The sequence below is a fragment of the Sinocyclocheilus anshuiensis genome, unplaced genomic scaffold (genome assembly GCF_001515605.1).
Source record: "Sinocyclocheilus anshuiensis isolate Anshui unplaced genomic scaffold, SAMN03320099.WGS_v1.1 scaffold796, whole genome shotgun sequence".
Taxonomy (NCBI): Eukaryota; Metazoa; Chordata; class Actinopteri; order Cypriniformes; family Cyprinidae; genus Sinocyclocheilus; species Sinocyclocheilus anshuiensis.
The window spans coordinates 88,030-105,529 of NW_015557105.1; the positions used below are offsets into that span (position 1 = coordinate 88,030).

A 17,500-nucleotide genomic window follows, 5' to 3' on the forward strand; every position below is an offset into this window, starting at 1 on the left:
TTAAAAATCATTCTGATCCCAAACTTTTGACTGGTAGTGTATATAAATCAGATAACTTTTATTAATAAAACGAATAAATATACACCATGCTATAGGCTATGCCTAATATAAAATAACAAATAACTTACACAAAGTTTAATAGGTATACAAAACTGAAAATCAGCAAACACTGTGAAACCAAATAAATAAGAAACATAGAACGTTTATTAGCAAAAACGAATAAGAAGCTCGGAGGAATGGCATACACCATGATGTCAAATAAAATAAATAAATTACACAATGTTTAAATAAAGTATAAATCAGCAAACACTGTGGAACCAATTAAATAAGAAACGAATCGCTTCTTCAGCGCAAGTTCTCAACTCGAGCGGAAAATTCGCATGACGCGTTCTCACGCAAGCCAATCAGCAAAGAGCTTATTGACACTAGTGATGTCAGGAACGAACCTTTTCGAAGCTTCGAATCAATTGAACCAATTGCTTTGCAAAATGATTCACTGTTTCGAAGCGCTCGAATCACCACACACTAGTGATGCCTGCAGGTCAAAAGTGTGTAAATTCAACAACCCCTCCCCAAAGAAAAACCCCACTGCAAATGTTTTATTAAAAATGATAAAATAACATTAAATATGAAGTGCCTGTATAATATGTGGCTCTTAAAATATTTTATATTAATTTGCAAGGCTTGTTTTGTTTTGTTTTATGGAGAGCTTGTATATAGAGGCCAGAAAGAGACTATTAACTACTTCTCATCCTTTTAATTACACAAATGTCTCGTTAAAATCTACATATTGATATAACTGATCCGAGATCAGGTAAAAACCATAGGCGCTGGTTCAATGGTTCGCCGCTTGCATGAACCATTGACAATTCGAAACGTTTCGAAACAGTTATGACGTAACGAAGCCACGTTTACTGAAATCACGTGACTTATTTGGCAATTTGGTCATTTTTAATAAATTTCATCATTTAAAAGTTTAGTTTAGAAGTATCGGTATCGCCGATACTAGTTTTTAAAAGTATCGGTATCGTATCGAAAACAAAATAAGTATCGGCCATCCCTAATCTAGAGCGAGTGACGCGATGCGCATATTCGCTTCGCATTTGGTGTGAACCAAGCAGCAACCTCCCGCTCTCTCTCGTGAAGCCAACACGGAAGTGACTTCAACTGTAATTCATCAACTGGCCGCTAGAGGATGGCTGCAAAAGGGACTCAATCCCATAGACTCCCCATGTTAAAATGCCCAACTTTACAGCAGAAAAAAAACATGTATCGCCGATACTAGTTTTTAAAAGTATCGGTATCGTATCGAAAACAAAATAAGTATCGGCCATCCCTAATCTAGAGCGAGTGACGCGATGCGCATATTCGCTTCGCATTTGGTGTGAACCAAGCAGCAACCTCCCGCTCTCTCTCGTGAAGCCAACACGGAAGTGACTTAAACTGTAATTCATCAACTGGCCGCTAGAGGCTGGCTCCAAAAGGGAGTCAATCCCATAGACTCCCCATGTTAAAATACCCAACTTTACAGCAGAAAAAAACATGTTTACAGCCTGGTTCAAAAAATGATTTTGGTCTATATAGCTAATTTTGCCCTTCATGACAACTGTGAGGGGGGTGAATTTTTTTTATAAGTCATCCATTTAAATTATATTAAGCCTTAAAGTTCTGCATAATTAAGGGCGTGGCCACTTGAGAGACAGGTGGCCGCTGCTGCACCACCGTCGAGCTAGGTGGGCGTGGTTTCAGCAACCAGCTCCCGCCTTTTTGCCCATTTTCGATTTTCCGGGAGTGACGCGCTGCCAAGATGGCGACAGCCGGCTCCGCCCACTTTGAGCTTCAAAAACGCTCTTCAGGAACCTACGGGTGACATCACGGACACTACGTCCATGCTTTTATACAGTCTATGGTGTGAACACACCATAACAGCCTGTTTACCACACAGACGGCCGCTCACCTCCCCCTGCTGGCTGATGATGGGAACAGCGTACTGCAGCTTCACGTCATGAAACAGACACTCCAGGAAGACATTTGCCACGCCGATGAGATTGTGATTCTCCTGCGCTTCATAGAACGGATCGCCCGCTTTACTGTGCAGACAGTTCACCTGCGAGAAACGCAGGAAAACACAAACAAATCAACCAAAACAGAGCACATTTGAGACGTTTTTAGACTTTTCTAAGACCAAGTAAAGAAAATGGAAGGAGACACAAAGAAATTCATCAAACTGAAGTGAGTTTATGATCAAAACAAGAACAAACATCTGCCGACAAGGTCAAGAAAATAACCAAAGAAATGAGTAAATAAACAAACAAATAAATGAGTAAATAGATAAATAAAATAATAAATAAGTAAAAACATAAATGAGTATATATATTTATATATAAATAAATAAAAAAATAAATAAACAAGCAAATAAACAAACAGATAAATAAATGTGTGAAAACATGAGTAAATAACCAAACATATAAATAAATAAACAAACAAATACGTAAATAAATGATTAAAAAAAGTTAAAAATAAATGAGTAAATAAACAAACAAATAAAACTGAGTATATAAATAAACAAATAAGTAAAAAAACAACTAAGCGGGTGAATAAATAACTAGTAAATAACTAAACATATAAATAAATAAGACTGCATCTATTTAATAAAAAAGACAGTAAAATTGTGAAATATTATTACAATTTAAAATAACTCTTTTCTATGTGAATATATTGTAAACTGTAATTTATTTCTGTGATCAAAGCTGAATTTTCAGCATCATTACTCCAGTCTTCAGCGTCACATGATCTTCAGAAATCATGCTAATATGCTGATTTGCTGCTAAAGACACATTTCTGATTCTTTGATGAACAGAAAGTTCAAAAGAACAGCATTTATTAGAAACAGAAATATATTGCAACATAATAAATGTCTTTACTGTTACTTTTGATCAGTTTAATGCATCCTTGATGAATAAAAGCATTGTTTTCTTTCACTCACCTCCTCCTGTGTTCCTTCCCTCCAGTCTCTGTAATAGTCTCTCATGTCCACTAGTTTGTTCTCTAGTTTCTCGATGGTCCACACCTGCGTTCCCTTCATTTTGCGTCGCACCTGGATGGCCGGTTCACTGACTATAGTGCCACGCTGGGATTAAAATAATTACAGCAATGTAATATTACAGAGGAAATATAATACAGTGACCATAAACTGCACTTAAGGTTTGCATTTATAGAATCACATTTTCAACAAGCAATGCATGAATGTATAAATGCAATGTGAGTCGTTTTGGATAAAAGCGTCTGCCAAATGCATAAATGTAAATGTATATTTTTAGGTGGTCAAACTGCTTTTGCATAATTTTTAATCCATGTTGTCGTTCAATTAATGTGAGGTCATAAAACTGCACGCATAATGATGATAAAAGCATTATAAATTTGATTTAAAATAACTAGACTGCTGTCACTGTTAGTCAACTACAAATTAGGTGAAAACACCTAATGCACAACCAAAAATGAAAGCACTTAATGTAACTCCTACTCCTGTGAATAATTAAATAAATAAAAAATAAATAAATAAACAAACAAACAAATAAATGATAAATATAAATAAATAAATGAGCAAGTAAATTTATAATGAATAAATAAACAAAGGAATAAATAGATAAAACAAGTAAAAAAAACGAATGAATGAATTAGTCAATAAATAAATAAATGAGCAAATACATAAACAAACAAAAAAATAACTAAACAAACAAATACATGAAATAAATACATATGTAAATAGATAAAGAAATGAGTGAATAAATAAGTAATGATTAAATTAATAAATAACAAAGTAATACATATATAAACAGATAAACAATTAATCAAGCAAATAGATGAATAAGTAAATAAATGAGCCAACAAATTTTAATAAATCAATAAATAAATGAGTACATAAATCATGAAGTAAATGAATAAATATATGAATAAATGAGTACACAAAGAAATGAACTAATGAATAAATGAGTAAATGAATAAATAAATAATGACTAAAAAATATAGATATCTAATAAATATAGGTTGATTAATAAGTATGACAAATGAAGAAGTAAATAAATACACGAGCAAAAATCCCTTCTGTTCTAGCTTGTATGCTAATCTAGTTTATACTTGGGTCTCTGTATTGTTGGTTCTGATGACAAATATCTTGTGATTCTCCTGGATAAAAGCGTCTGCTGAATCAATGCATGTAAACGTGAGCGTTTCTCACCTTGCGGTTTGCGCTGAGGTTGGCGGCTGGGATCTGCAGCGTGACCTGATAGTCGGTGAGTTTGTGCATCTCCTCGGACAGAAAGTTAGCCTCTCGCACCAGAGCGTTCGCTCGGACCACCTGCTCACGCAGCCGAGACAGACTCTGACGAAACAGCTCGTCCCTGAAACACACACACGTTTCAAGCCTTTTTCTGCAAGCGTCTCTGAAAAATCGAGCGCGTCTGATTTCGCTCCCCTAGTGACATTGCAAAGGGATCTCATTATAATATTACCGCCCCTTAATCTGTAAGTTTCCACCCACGGCGCCGTCATTTTGTTTTCGCAAGCGACAACGGTGTACTAGTTCTAATGCCATGGCGAAAGCTTGAGCAAAACACGCTAACTGTTCTGTCTTTGTCTGCACAGACGACAGAAATTTTGCAAGCGACAATGGTGTAGTAGTTCTAATGCCATGGCGAAAGCTTGAGCAAAACACGCTAACTGTTCTGTCTTTGTCTGCACAGACGACAGAACACTATTTAGATCTAAAATAAACATGCGATTACTTTCCCAGTTGTTTACCTTCACAGACATAACCGACAGTTTTTGTAACTCATGTGTGTTTTTAACGTAAACTTGTGTGTGAATGAGAACTTAGTTTAGTACTCACATGCGGTGACAGCCGCTTTCTGTGGGTGTGCACTCAGAAAACCGTATATCAGAAGTTTAAACTCATATGGTTTAAAACGCATGATTTCAGCGCGATAAACATGATAATCAGAACCAAAACAGATGTTTTATATCAGGCACGAGCTGTAATGGCGCAGTCTATTCTGGAAAAGGGGGCGGGGAGCAGCAGCTCATTTGCATTTAAAGAGACAGGCACGAAAAACAGCGTGTTTCTGCTTCCACTCAAAATAGGCATTTTCAAAATGATATAATAAATGATCTGTGGAGTATTTTGAGCTGAAACGTCACAGACACATTCTGGGGACACCTGAGACTTATATTACATATTGTAAAAAGGGGCATTAAAAGTCTCCTTTAATGCACTGCAAAAAAACACTAAATAGTTAATGTGTGTTAGAGATGAGCAGGTTGGTGTGTGTGTGTTCTGACCTCTCGTCGCTCCACAGACGCAGTTTGGTGTGTGTGGTGTGTGTGGGGAAGCTGCTGCAGCGCTGGTGCTGAGACGCTTTCTCCGGCGAGAGCTGCTGCCGCAGAGACTGGAGCTCGCGCTCGTACATCAGCCGCTGCTCCTCCAGTGCCAGACGCTTCTCCTCCACATACTGCTTCTCCAGAGCATGCACCGCCTTCTGCATGGGGTCTGAGACGAGGAGACGCGTCTAGAACGCTATAATACAACTAAAACTAAAATACATCACGACAATGTTGTGCTAATGTTCACTGAAATAAAGCTGAAATAAAATCAAATATAAATATTAGACGTAAAATGTATGTCTAAAAGACACTGAAATGAAAATTAAAAATGTGAAAAAGTAAAAAAAATAAATAAATTTTCTAAATCTGAAAAAAAAAAAAATTAAAGCAATATTCAAAAAACTAAATTAATAAAACTTGCGCTAAAGAAAATTCTCTTTTTTTTAATCCTTCCCCGTCTAGCTTGTTCTTATTTGAACAATGCTTGAAACTTGGTATTCTGAGCACTTCCTGTGTCTGTTTGCCTCTTTAAGATGAATCGCTTTATGTATTCCCCATTTGTAAGTCTCTTTGGATAAAAGCGTCTGCAAAGTGAATAAATGTGACCCTGGAGCACAAAACCAGTCATAAGGGTCAATTTTTTGAAATTGAGATGTATACACCTAGGACAATATTTGGCTGAGATACAACTATTTGAAAATCTGGAATCTGAGGGTGCAAAAAAATCTAAATATTGAGAAAATCATCTTTAAAGTTGTCCAAATTAAGTTCTTAGCAACGCATATTACTAATCAACAATTAAGTTTTAATGCATTTACAGTAGGAAATTTACTAAATATCTTCATGGAACATGATCTTTATTTAATATCCTAATGATTTTTGGCATAAAAATCAATAATTTTGACCCATACAATGTATTTTTGGCTATTGCTACAAATATACCCCAGCGACTTAAGACTGCTTTTGAGCTCCAGGGTCACATATGTAAATGTAAAATTAAAATGGAAATTGTAAAAACAAAGTAAAAGCTCAAAATATAATTAAAGATATACTGAAAAAAAAAAATGACAAAAGCATATAACAAAATTACTAAAAATTAAAATAAATCCTACAAATATCCAAAGTAAAAGCTAATTCAGAATATGAATAAATAATATCATTAAAATACTAAAAAAAAACATAAAATAGCACTGCTAATGGTTGATTTTCTCTAGAAGAGAAACACTTTTAAAGTTTTTATGTAACAGCGTTACAAAAAAGAACAAAAATCATGATCTTTTCTATTCATCTTGTTTTCTTGTTATGTAAACATCTTTATAACAAGATAAAATTTCCCGAAATGCAAAATTGCATAAGATATTAGGGTTTATTTTCAAATAATATATACAGAAAATAAAAGTGTTGCATTTATAGATTTTTTTCACTTGTTTTTGACTAGTTTGTGCTTTGAACAAGATAATCAGGTTCATTTAAATCTTTTTTTATTTCTTTCAAAATGATTTATTAAAACTAAACTATTATTTAATTTATTGCATTTTCATAACAATCAGCAATGTGAATACAAGCAGGCAAATTTGTGTTGTGATGAGGATGTATAGATGTGATAATCAGGTAAATTTAATTATTTCATTAATTAATTATTACAAATAAATTATTATTTATTTTTATTGCATTTTCATAATAATCAGCGATGAAAATACAAGCAGGTAAATTTGTCTCGTTAAAGGGATGTATAGATGTAATAATCAGGTAAATTTAAATAATGAATGAATAATTAAAATTGAATTCTTATGTATTTTTATTGTATTTTCATAATAAGCAATGGGAATACATTTATCTGGTTATAGGGAATGTAGAGATATGATAATCAGGTAAATTTATATAATTATTTATTTATTTTATTATATCATATTTTAAATTTTTTATTTGTTTGGTTTTTTCAAAATAATCAGCAATGAGAATAAATGAAGCTAAATTTATCTTGTTATAGGGGATGTAGTGGTATGATAATCAGGTACATTTATATAATTGTTTATTTTAATATATTATATATTTAATTTTTTGTTTGTTTTTTTTTTATTTTTATTTTGTATTTTTTTGCATTTTCATAATAATCAGCAATGAGAAATGTATCTAGTTATAGGGATGTATAGTAATGTAATGTATTATATTCCATATAATGATAGCAATGTAATATATTATATTCCATATAATGATAGCAATGTAATGCATTATATTCCATATAACGATAGCAATGTAATGCATTATATTCCATATAATGATAGCAATGTATTATATATTATTATGTGTATTGTGCAGTGAAGGCTCTATCATGCAGTGTGGTGTCAGAGGTCAGAGGTCAGGCGTGTACCGTTGCTCCCCAGCGCTTTCATCATGACCTCCATCTGTGCGAACTCGTAGCTGTAGTCCTGTTCGGACGAGGCCTGGCTCGCCGTCTCCGCGTCGGCCTCGGACAAGCTTTGGCGAGGAGAGTCTCGCTCCGGCTCCTTCAGTCGCCCGTGCCGCTTGCGCTTCGGCAGATTGATTCTGAGGACGACATTCGCTCGGATGAGTCTGAGCTCGAGACGAGACGCTGCGCATGTCAACCTGCTGCTCACCTGAAGAAGTGGTTGTTTCCCCACAGAATACGATCTCCGTGCCACAGCTGAACCCTGGAGTAAACCATCGTCCCGTTCACACACGTCCTGCGATCGTCAAACAGCACAGGATTACAATATCTTACACAAATCAGACACAAGAACTGCATCTAAAATACTATATATTTTAAACTTGCAACATTTAAAATAAAAACATTTACAATAACTGAAATAAATATCAAAACTTATTATTTTTTTTGTTAGTTGCCAAGGCAACAGTTCTCATTTTTATTTAGTTTAAGTTGAAGTACTAAAATTAATAAAACTGAAATAAAAACGAATAAAGATATTGTTAACTAAAACTAAAAACATTTACAACAACTTAAATAAAACATAAAAACATATTATTGTTTAGTTAGTTTCTCAGTCTTAACTTGAAGTACTAAAAATTCATAAAGATGATATTAATATAAATATAAAAAATGATATAAATATAAATAAAGATATTAGGTAAACATATATTTTTATATTCAGAGATATTCAGAATTATCAGTGTTGTTATCAACTAAAACAAAAACATTTACAATAATTGAAATAAAAATAAAATATTTTTAAGTTAGTTGCCAACATTTCCAATTTTTACTAATTACAAAAGTACTCAAATTATTAAATTAGTTTAGTTTAAAATTATTTTTAATAATTTTAATTATATAATTAAATAATTATATAGTCTAGTTTATATATATTTGAAAAATATATTTTTTAAAAATGACAAAAAAACAAGTTTACTAAAACTAACTAAAATGCAAACAGAAAATATAAGAATAAAATATTAATAAATCCTAAAATAGAATATTAATGATACTTATTACCTTAATGATAATTATTTAGAATTATAAGTGGTTAAAGTGTGTAATGTGAATTATGTCATTTGCAAAGCTTTATGTAATGTAAAAGTTTATTAAACATCCATAGATATTAAACACAAAGATATATATATTTAATATATTAATATATATCAAAAAAGGTTTGAAAAAAATTATTATTATTTTAATGTTTTTTTTAAAACTAACTAAAATGTAAACAGAAAATATAAGAATAAAATATTAATAAATCCTAAAATAGAATATTAATGATACTTATTACCTTAATGATAATTATTTAGAATTATAAGTGGTTAAAGTGTGTAATGTGAATTATGTCATTTGCAAAGCTTTATGTAATGTAAAAGTTTATTAAACATCCATAGATATTAAACACAAAGATATATATATTTAATATATTAATATATATCAAAAAAGGTTTGAAAAAAATTATTATTATTTTAATGTTTTTTTTTTCTTTCACCTGAAACTTTAAAACGTATTGTATTTTTTATGTCATTATTATTGTTTCCGTTTCATTTTGCATACATTGGTTTAACTGTAAATTATATTATTTATTTTCATGCTAATAAACAACACAGGTTTGTGTTACCTGGCGTTGTCTGCCGGCGTGAGCGTGACGTCTCCGTCAGACGTGACTTCCAGCACACAGTGTTCAGACTGGATCCCGATGCCGAACAGCTGGATGTCCTGAGACGTGTCGGCTCCCACACGCGTGTGATCCTGAACCAGAGCAAACATCTCAGAGGAGGCACTGCAGAGTTCTCCTGCATGTGGGCTGAGTTACACAAACACCGCTAAAGGCCTGTTGTTGGTGGTGTTTTCACAGGTCTCTATCAGAGCAAACGCAGCTCATACGACGGCGCTGACGGATGTACTTTGACCTAGTGATGCAAGATTTGTGAATCGTTCTTTTGAGTCAGAAAGAATAAACTGAATCGGATGAATCAGGCTGAATTTGTCAGATGGTTTAACAACTCACTGAAAACACTGAAAACAACCTTTAAGCTGGATTTTCTATGTCTGCAACTTCCAGATATGATTCATCCGTAATGCAATTTCAGCTTGTTTGCAAATACATTTTGATTGTAGCCGTGCATGGCGTGGAGTATGGAGTGACACTTACAGGAAAATACAGGAAAAAGTTAGTAATTTAATCATTCAAACATAAAAATGGAAATAAATAAATTACTTTTTAAATGGACAAATTAATAGGTATATTTTTTTTAAAAACTGTATATTTAATGTTTTAAAATGTAGCTAAATAAAACTACAACAACTACAAAAATGAGAAAAATAAAGAAATAATTTTATTATAAATAATAAATAACTAACATAAAGATAAAAATAAAATACATATTTATAATTATATATAAATAATGTTCTATACTATACACATATTAAATAAAGTAATATGTATTATTATATATAAAATAAATAAATAAATAATGTAAATATATATATAATTATTATATTTTTATTTTATAATAAAGTATATATATAAATAATAAAATAATATTTAAATAAATAAATATAAATATATTGTATATAATTATTTATTTATTTTGAAATATTAAATAAATAATACAGTTAGATTTAAATAAATAATGAAGTATACATTTAAATAAAAAGTACAGTACTGAAGTGAGTATACGAAAAATAAATAAAATATTTAAAACTGCTTCATTCATGTTTTAAAAAAACAAGATAGTATTTATTAATTTATTGTTTAAAGGGTTAGTTCACCCCAAAATGAAAATTCTGTCATTATTTACTCACCCTCATGTCGTTCCAAACCCATTAAGACCTTCATCTTCAGAACACAAATTAAGATATTTTTGATTAAATATGAGAGTAATTAATGACAGACTTTTCATTTTTTGGTGAACTAACCCTTTAATTATTTTAACTACATTTTAAAACATAAATTAAATAAACAGTTTCTACTAATTTGTCCATTCGAAAAATAGACAAAAAAACTATTCCTAAGTGTCCCTTGAGATGCATCAAAAAACAAAAAAGCATCAGCAATCCTTGCAGCCGTCCACTGGGAATGAATGAGTAACAGTGACAGTGATGCAAACCTCTGCTGACGTCTCAGTGTGTGATCACTGTACCTTCAGGTAGTAAACCAGCAGTTCATTGAGAGCCGGATCGGCGTTCAGGTTGACCAGGAAGCACTTGTCCTCTCCGACCTTGATCCCTGACGACTCCAGAGAGATTCCCATGATCTCCAGTTGCTTCTGACGGTCCTGCAGAGACCAAGCACAGTGAGACGACTGAGTGAGTGTGTGTGTGTGTGTGCGAGTGTGTGTGTGTGTGTGTGTGTGTCACCTGTGCGATCTCCTCAGTTTTCCTGAGTTTCTCTTCCCAGGTGACGGTCATCTCCTGAACGAGTTTCTCAGACTCCTGGAGTTTCTCCTGCAGCTCAGGAGACTTCAGAGACTGACCGACACAACATAACAAACATTATCATTAACAGCTCCCCATTTTAGAATCAGTGATAAACTACTATAGTTGTAATTAATATTTCGAATTATTTTTTATTTTTATAGTTCCCATATTGATTTTAATATTAATAAATTTGATTTTAATATATCTATATGGCTTTTATTTAATTTAAATCTTCTATTTCAGTTTTAGTTTGAATTATTTTAGTACTTAAACTAAACAAAAATGAGAAGTAATGCCTTGGCAACTAGATGGAAAAAATACACAAGTTCTAATCTAAAACCTAGTGAAGCTGCCTACATAGTGAGGATTTTAAGGGATCAAAGACATGTAGCATGATGCCTTCCTAGGTATATATTTTTTGGGATAAATTCAAATGCTGTTTCACTTGTATCCTTAGCATACAAGCAATACCAGAACATATGGTGACAAGTTCAATGGAAAAGTTAGTGGAGAATGTGGGAGAAATTTCTATTATAAATACACATTTAATTTGTACAAAATAACAACAAAAAAATGAATAGAATTTAAATTTTTGTTTGTGTTGTATAATTTTATGCTTATTAGAGCAGGGGTTTTCAAGAGAATCGTAGGGAGTCAATGGAAAAGTTTAGAAAAAGAGAGCAAAAAATGTAAAACTGAATAAATAATTAATGAAATTTAACAAAAATTTAAGATGTAAAACAAAGATTAAAAAACAAACATATTATTTTATTTAAAAAATTAAAATTTGATTAAAATAAATAATAAAAATGATATTTAAAGCATTTAAAAATAACATTTAAATAAATAAAAATGCAACTAACTACTGTACAGTACACAGTGTTTTATTTTACAAACAGTTTTTATTTTTAAATTATTTATTTATTTTAATTTTGACATTTTTTATGATTTAATTTAAGTATAGTAAATGTTTTATCTTCATTGTTTTTATTTTTAAATTATTTCTTTATTTTAATTAGACTTTAATGATTTAATTAATTTGAATTGTTCTTATTTTATTTATGGTTAACTAAAACTAAACTAAATAAAAATAGAATTACAACAAATAAAGAATAAAATTAGATTTAAAATAATAAAAAAAAGACATTTAAATAAATAAATAATGCAGCTAGCAGTATAGTACTGTAGTGAGTAGAAAAACATGCAATAGAAACTATATTTTCTAAGTAATATTTTACACTATTATATTATTAATTTTTCACAATATAAATTGGCCTTTATACATGAAAATATTCAGATTAGGATGGGGGTCGCTTGCATGACGATGATCATATCTGGGGAATCTAAAAGATTGAAAACCCCTATATTAGAGAAACATGGTGTGATGTTTGTTCAGTCGCAGAATCTGGTTCAGATAATCTCCCATAATTCCCTGCTCACCTCAGCCTGCGAGAGCTGCACCTTCAGCTTCTCCACTTCCTCCCGCAGTTCTCTGATGATGCGGGCATTGGGATCCTCATTCACCACGGCGTGGTTGACGATTCTCTTGGCTCGGTCGGCGTAGCGCAGCGTCGACAGCGTCTCCTCATAGTTATCAGCGGCCGGGCTGATGGTGGCGATCATGGCCGTCTTACTGTTGCCACCCAGATTGTCCTGTAACAGCAGAGGAAAAGAGTTTGATTCCCCTAGACATTTAAACAGTGTTCAATGAACTCTGATGATCATTCTCACCTTCAGCAGCCACGTCAGCACTGAGTCTCTGTATGGCACAAACTTGCTCTTGCCTTTTCCTGCAGACTGATCAGCGAGTGCAGAAATCACACAGCCCAGCGTCGTCAGAGACCTGGAGACATACAAAAAAACACCACCATCAGAAAACACTACACAAACATCAGAAAACACCACACAAATAACATGAAACACCACACAAACATCATAAAACACCACAGAAACATCAGTAAACACCACACGAACAACATAAAACACCACACACACAACATAAAACACCACACACACACACACACACACACACACACCATAAAACACCATACACACAACATAAACATTAGAAAATACAACAGAAACAACATAAAACACCACAGAAACATCATAAAACACCACAGAGACAACATAAAACACCACACAAACAACAGAAAATACCACACACACAACATAAAACACCACAAACATCATAAAACACCACAGAAACATCATAAAACACCAGAGACAACATAAAACACCACACACACAACATAAAACACCACACACACAACATAAAACACCACACAAACAACATAAAACACCACAGAAACAAACAACATATAACACCACACAAACAACATATAACACCACACAAACAACATATAACACCACACACACAACATAAAACACCACACACACACACACACACACACACAGACCAAATATCAGAAAATACAACACAGACAACATAAAACACCACACAAACAACATAAAACACCACACGCACAACATAAAACACCACAGAAACATCATAAAACACCTCAGAGACAACATAAAACACCACACAAACAACATAAAACACAGCAGAAACATCATAAAACACCACACACACAACATAAAACACCACACACACAACATAAAACACCACACAAACATCAGAAAATACCACAGAAAAATCAGTAAACACCACACACACACACACACACACACACCATAAAACACCACACAAACAACGTAAAACACCACACAAACATCATAAAACACCACAAAGACAACATAAAACACCACACACACAACATAAAATACAACAGAAACATCCGTAAACACCACACAAACAACATAAAACACCACACAAACATCATAAAACACCACAAAGACAACATAAAACACCACACAAACATCAGAAAATACAACAGAAACATCCATAAACACCACACACACAACATAAAACACCACACAAACATCAGAAAATACCACAGAAAAATCAGTAAACACCACACACACACATAAAACACACACAAACATAAAACACCACACAAACAACGTAAAACACCACACAAACATCATAAAACACCACAAAGACAACATAAAACCCCACACAAACAACATAAAACACCACAGAGACAACATAAAACACCCCAGAAACAACATAAAACACCACACAAACATCAGAAAATACCAGAGAAAAATCAGTAAACACCACACACGCACACACCATAAAACACCACACAAACAACGTAAAACACCACATAAACATCATAAAACACCACAAAGACAACATAAATCACCACACACACAACATAAAACACCACACAAACATCAGAAAATACAACAGAGACAACATAAAACACTACACAAACAACATAAAACACCACAAACATCATAAAACAGCACAGAAACATCAGTAAACACCACACACACACAACATAAAACACCACACAAACATCCCTAAACACCACACAAACAACATAAAACACCACACAAACATCAGAAAATACCACAGAAAAATCAGTAAACACCACACACACACATAGAACACACACAAACAACATAAAACACCACACAAACATCATAAAACACCACAGAGACAACATAAAACACCACAGAAACAACATAAAACACCACACACACAACATAAAACACCACATGAACATCAGAAATCACCACACACACAACATAAAACACCACACAAACAACATAAACATCAGAAAAAACAGACAACATAAAACAACATAAAACACCACAGAAACATCTGAAAACACCACAGAAACAACATAAAACACCACACACACAACATAAAACACCACATGAACATCAGAAATCACCACACACACAACATAAAACACCACACAAACATCAGAAAATACAACAGAGACAACATAAAACACTACACAAACAACATAAAACACCACAAACATCATAAAACAGCACAGAAACATCAGTAAACACCACACACACACAACATAAAACACCACACAAACATCCCTAAACACCACACAAACAACATAAAACACCACACAAACATCAGAAAATACAACAGAGACAACATAAAACACTACACAAACAACATAAAACACCACAAACATCATAAAACAGCACAGAAACATCAGTAAACACCACACACACACAACATAAAACACCACACAAACATCCCTAAACACCACACAAACAACATAAAACACCACACAAACATCAGTAAACACCACACACACAGCATAAAGCACCACACACACAACATAAAACACCACACAAACAACATAAAACACCACAGAAACATCAGAAAAAAAACAGACAACATAAAACAACATAAAGCACCACAGAAACACCAGTAAACACCACAAAAAAAACATAAAACACCACACAAACAACAAAACACTACAGAGACAATATAAAACACCACAGAAACATCAGTAAACACCACACAAACAGCATAAAGCACCACACACACAACATAAAACACCACACAAACAACATAAACATCAGAAAAAACAGACAACATAAAACAACATAAAACACCACAGAAACATCTGAAAACACCACAGAAACAACATAAAACACCACACACACAACATAAAACACCACATGAACATCAGAAATCACCACACACACAACATAAAACACCACATAAACATCAGAAAACACTACACACACACACACAACATAAAACACAATAGAAACATCATAAAACACTAAAGAGATAACATTAAACAACATGAACACCACAGAAACAACATAATACACCACAGAAATGACATAAAACACTAGGGATGCACTGATACCACTTTTTCCAGTACTCGGACGATACCGATACTTTTATTTTTGGTACTAGCCGATACAGAGTACCGATACTGCTATTTTCATTGTATTTGTACATTTTTTAAACATTGGGTTCAGAAAAGTCTCAGGTTACGCATGTAACCATGGCTCCCTGAGAATAGGGAACGATACGCTGCATCCTCTAGAGGGCGCTAGGGGAACGCCTTCTGCATGACCGGTGTCTGAAGCATGAGTCTAAACATGACAATGAACTTGACATTGGCAGGCGGCAACCCATGACGTCATAACTGGTGTGGCCGAAAGTATAAAAGGGCACCTGTGAATTACGTCATCCACTTCTTGTCTGAAGGAGATGCATGCAGGGATGCCTGAAGCATGGTCAAGGGACGCAGCATCTCGTTCCCTATTCTCAGGGAACCATGGTTACATGCGTAACCTGAGACGTTCCCTTTCGAAAGGGAACTCTACGCTGTGTCCTCTAGAGGGCGCTAGGGGAACGGTATACCAACGCCGCCATGCTGAAGGGATGAGTGCCTTATTGGCTGAGCCAAGACAAGACTCAAGGAGTCCTCACCCCTGCACCAGCAACGGAACCATAGACCAGAACTTCTAAGGAGCGGAGGCCAAAGAGGCTCACAGAGAGCCTAACGCTCAGTTTAGCTAAATGGCCCGTGAAGCTCTGCAGAGTGGAAGCCTAAATACAACACTTCTCAAAGTGAGAGGTGGCCTAGCACACTCCATATAAGGTCAGTAGCCAAGGGGGCTCCAACAAAGCCTAACAACCTAGCATACTACCCTACCGCCTAGTCGAGCTCTAGGAGCGGAGACCTCAACATGAGGAGGCCTAACTAACACCCCACGCTCAGGACATCTTGTAAGGAGGCTCACATTGAGCCTACAACTCACAGATCCTGTCCTAGAGGAGCTCTCGCGAGCGGAGGACTCAATAAATAACTCTCTGTAGCGAGAGGAGGCCTGACGACACTCACAGTAAATGGCCAAGCTCTAGGAGCGGAGGCCTCAACATGACGACTCTCTAAACGAGAGGAAGCCTAACTAAACCCCACACTCAGGACATCTTGTAAGGAGGCTCACATAGAGCCTACAACTCACAGATCCTGTCCTAGCGGAGCTCTCATGAGCGGAGGCCTCAATAAATAACCCTCTGTAGCGAGAGGAGACCTGACGATGCTCACAGTAAATAGCCGAGCTCTAGGAGCGGAGGCCCCAGCATGACGACTCTCTAAACGAGAGGAGGCCTAACTACACTCCATGCTCAGGACATCTTGTAAGGAGGCGCACATAGAGCCTACAACTCACCGACGCTGTCCTAGCGGAGCTTTGGCAGTAATTAGCCGAGCTCTAGGAGCGGAGGCCTCAGCATGACGACTCTCTAAACGAGAGGAGGCCTAACTACACTCCATGCTCAGGACATCTTGTAAGGAGGCTCACAGAGAGCCTACAACTCACAGATACTGTCCTAACGGA

At 34.4% G+C, this 17,500-nt stretch overlaps 1 protein-coding gene across 1 annotated transcript in view; it reads right to left on the reverse strand.

The window, feature by feature from the left end:
• kif13a (kinesin family member 13A) overlaps positions 1 to 17,500 on the reverse strand; it is a 90,428-nt gene that overhangs the window by 36,598 nt on the left and 36,330 nt on the right. The window contains exons 10-20 of the mRNA XM_016472625.1: positions 12,986 to 13,097; positions 12,695 to 12,907; positions 11,195 to 11,305; positions 10,978 to 11,112; positions 9,453 to 9,583; positions 7,998 to 8,084; positions 7,751 to 7,926; positions 5,338 to 5,545; positions 4,238 to 4,400; positions 2,987 to 3,130; positions 1,958 to 2,107 (exon numbers count right to left, since the gene is read on the reverse strand). Of these exons, the coding sequence (XP_016328111.1) occupies positions 1,958 to 2,107; positions 2,987 to 3,130; positions 4,238 to 4,400; positions 5,338 to 5,545; positions 7,751 to 7,926; positions 7,998 to 8,084; positions 9,453 to 9,583; positions 10,978 to 11,112; positions 11,195 to 11,305; positions 12,695 to 12,907; positions 12,986 to 13,097 (1,630 nt within the window). The remainder of the gene's footprint in view (positions 1 to 1,957; positions 2,108 to 2,986; positions 3,131 to 4,237; positions 4,401 to 5,337; positions 5,546 to 7,750; positions 7,927 to 7,997; positions 8,085 to 9,452; positions 9,584 to 10,977; positions 11,113 to 11,194; positions 11,306 to 12,694; positions 12,908 to 12,985; positions 13,098 to 17,500) is intronic.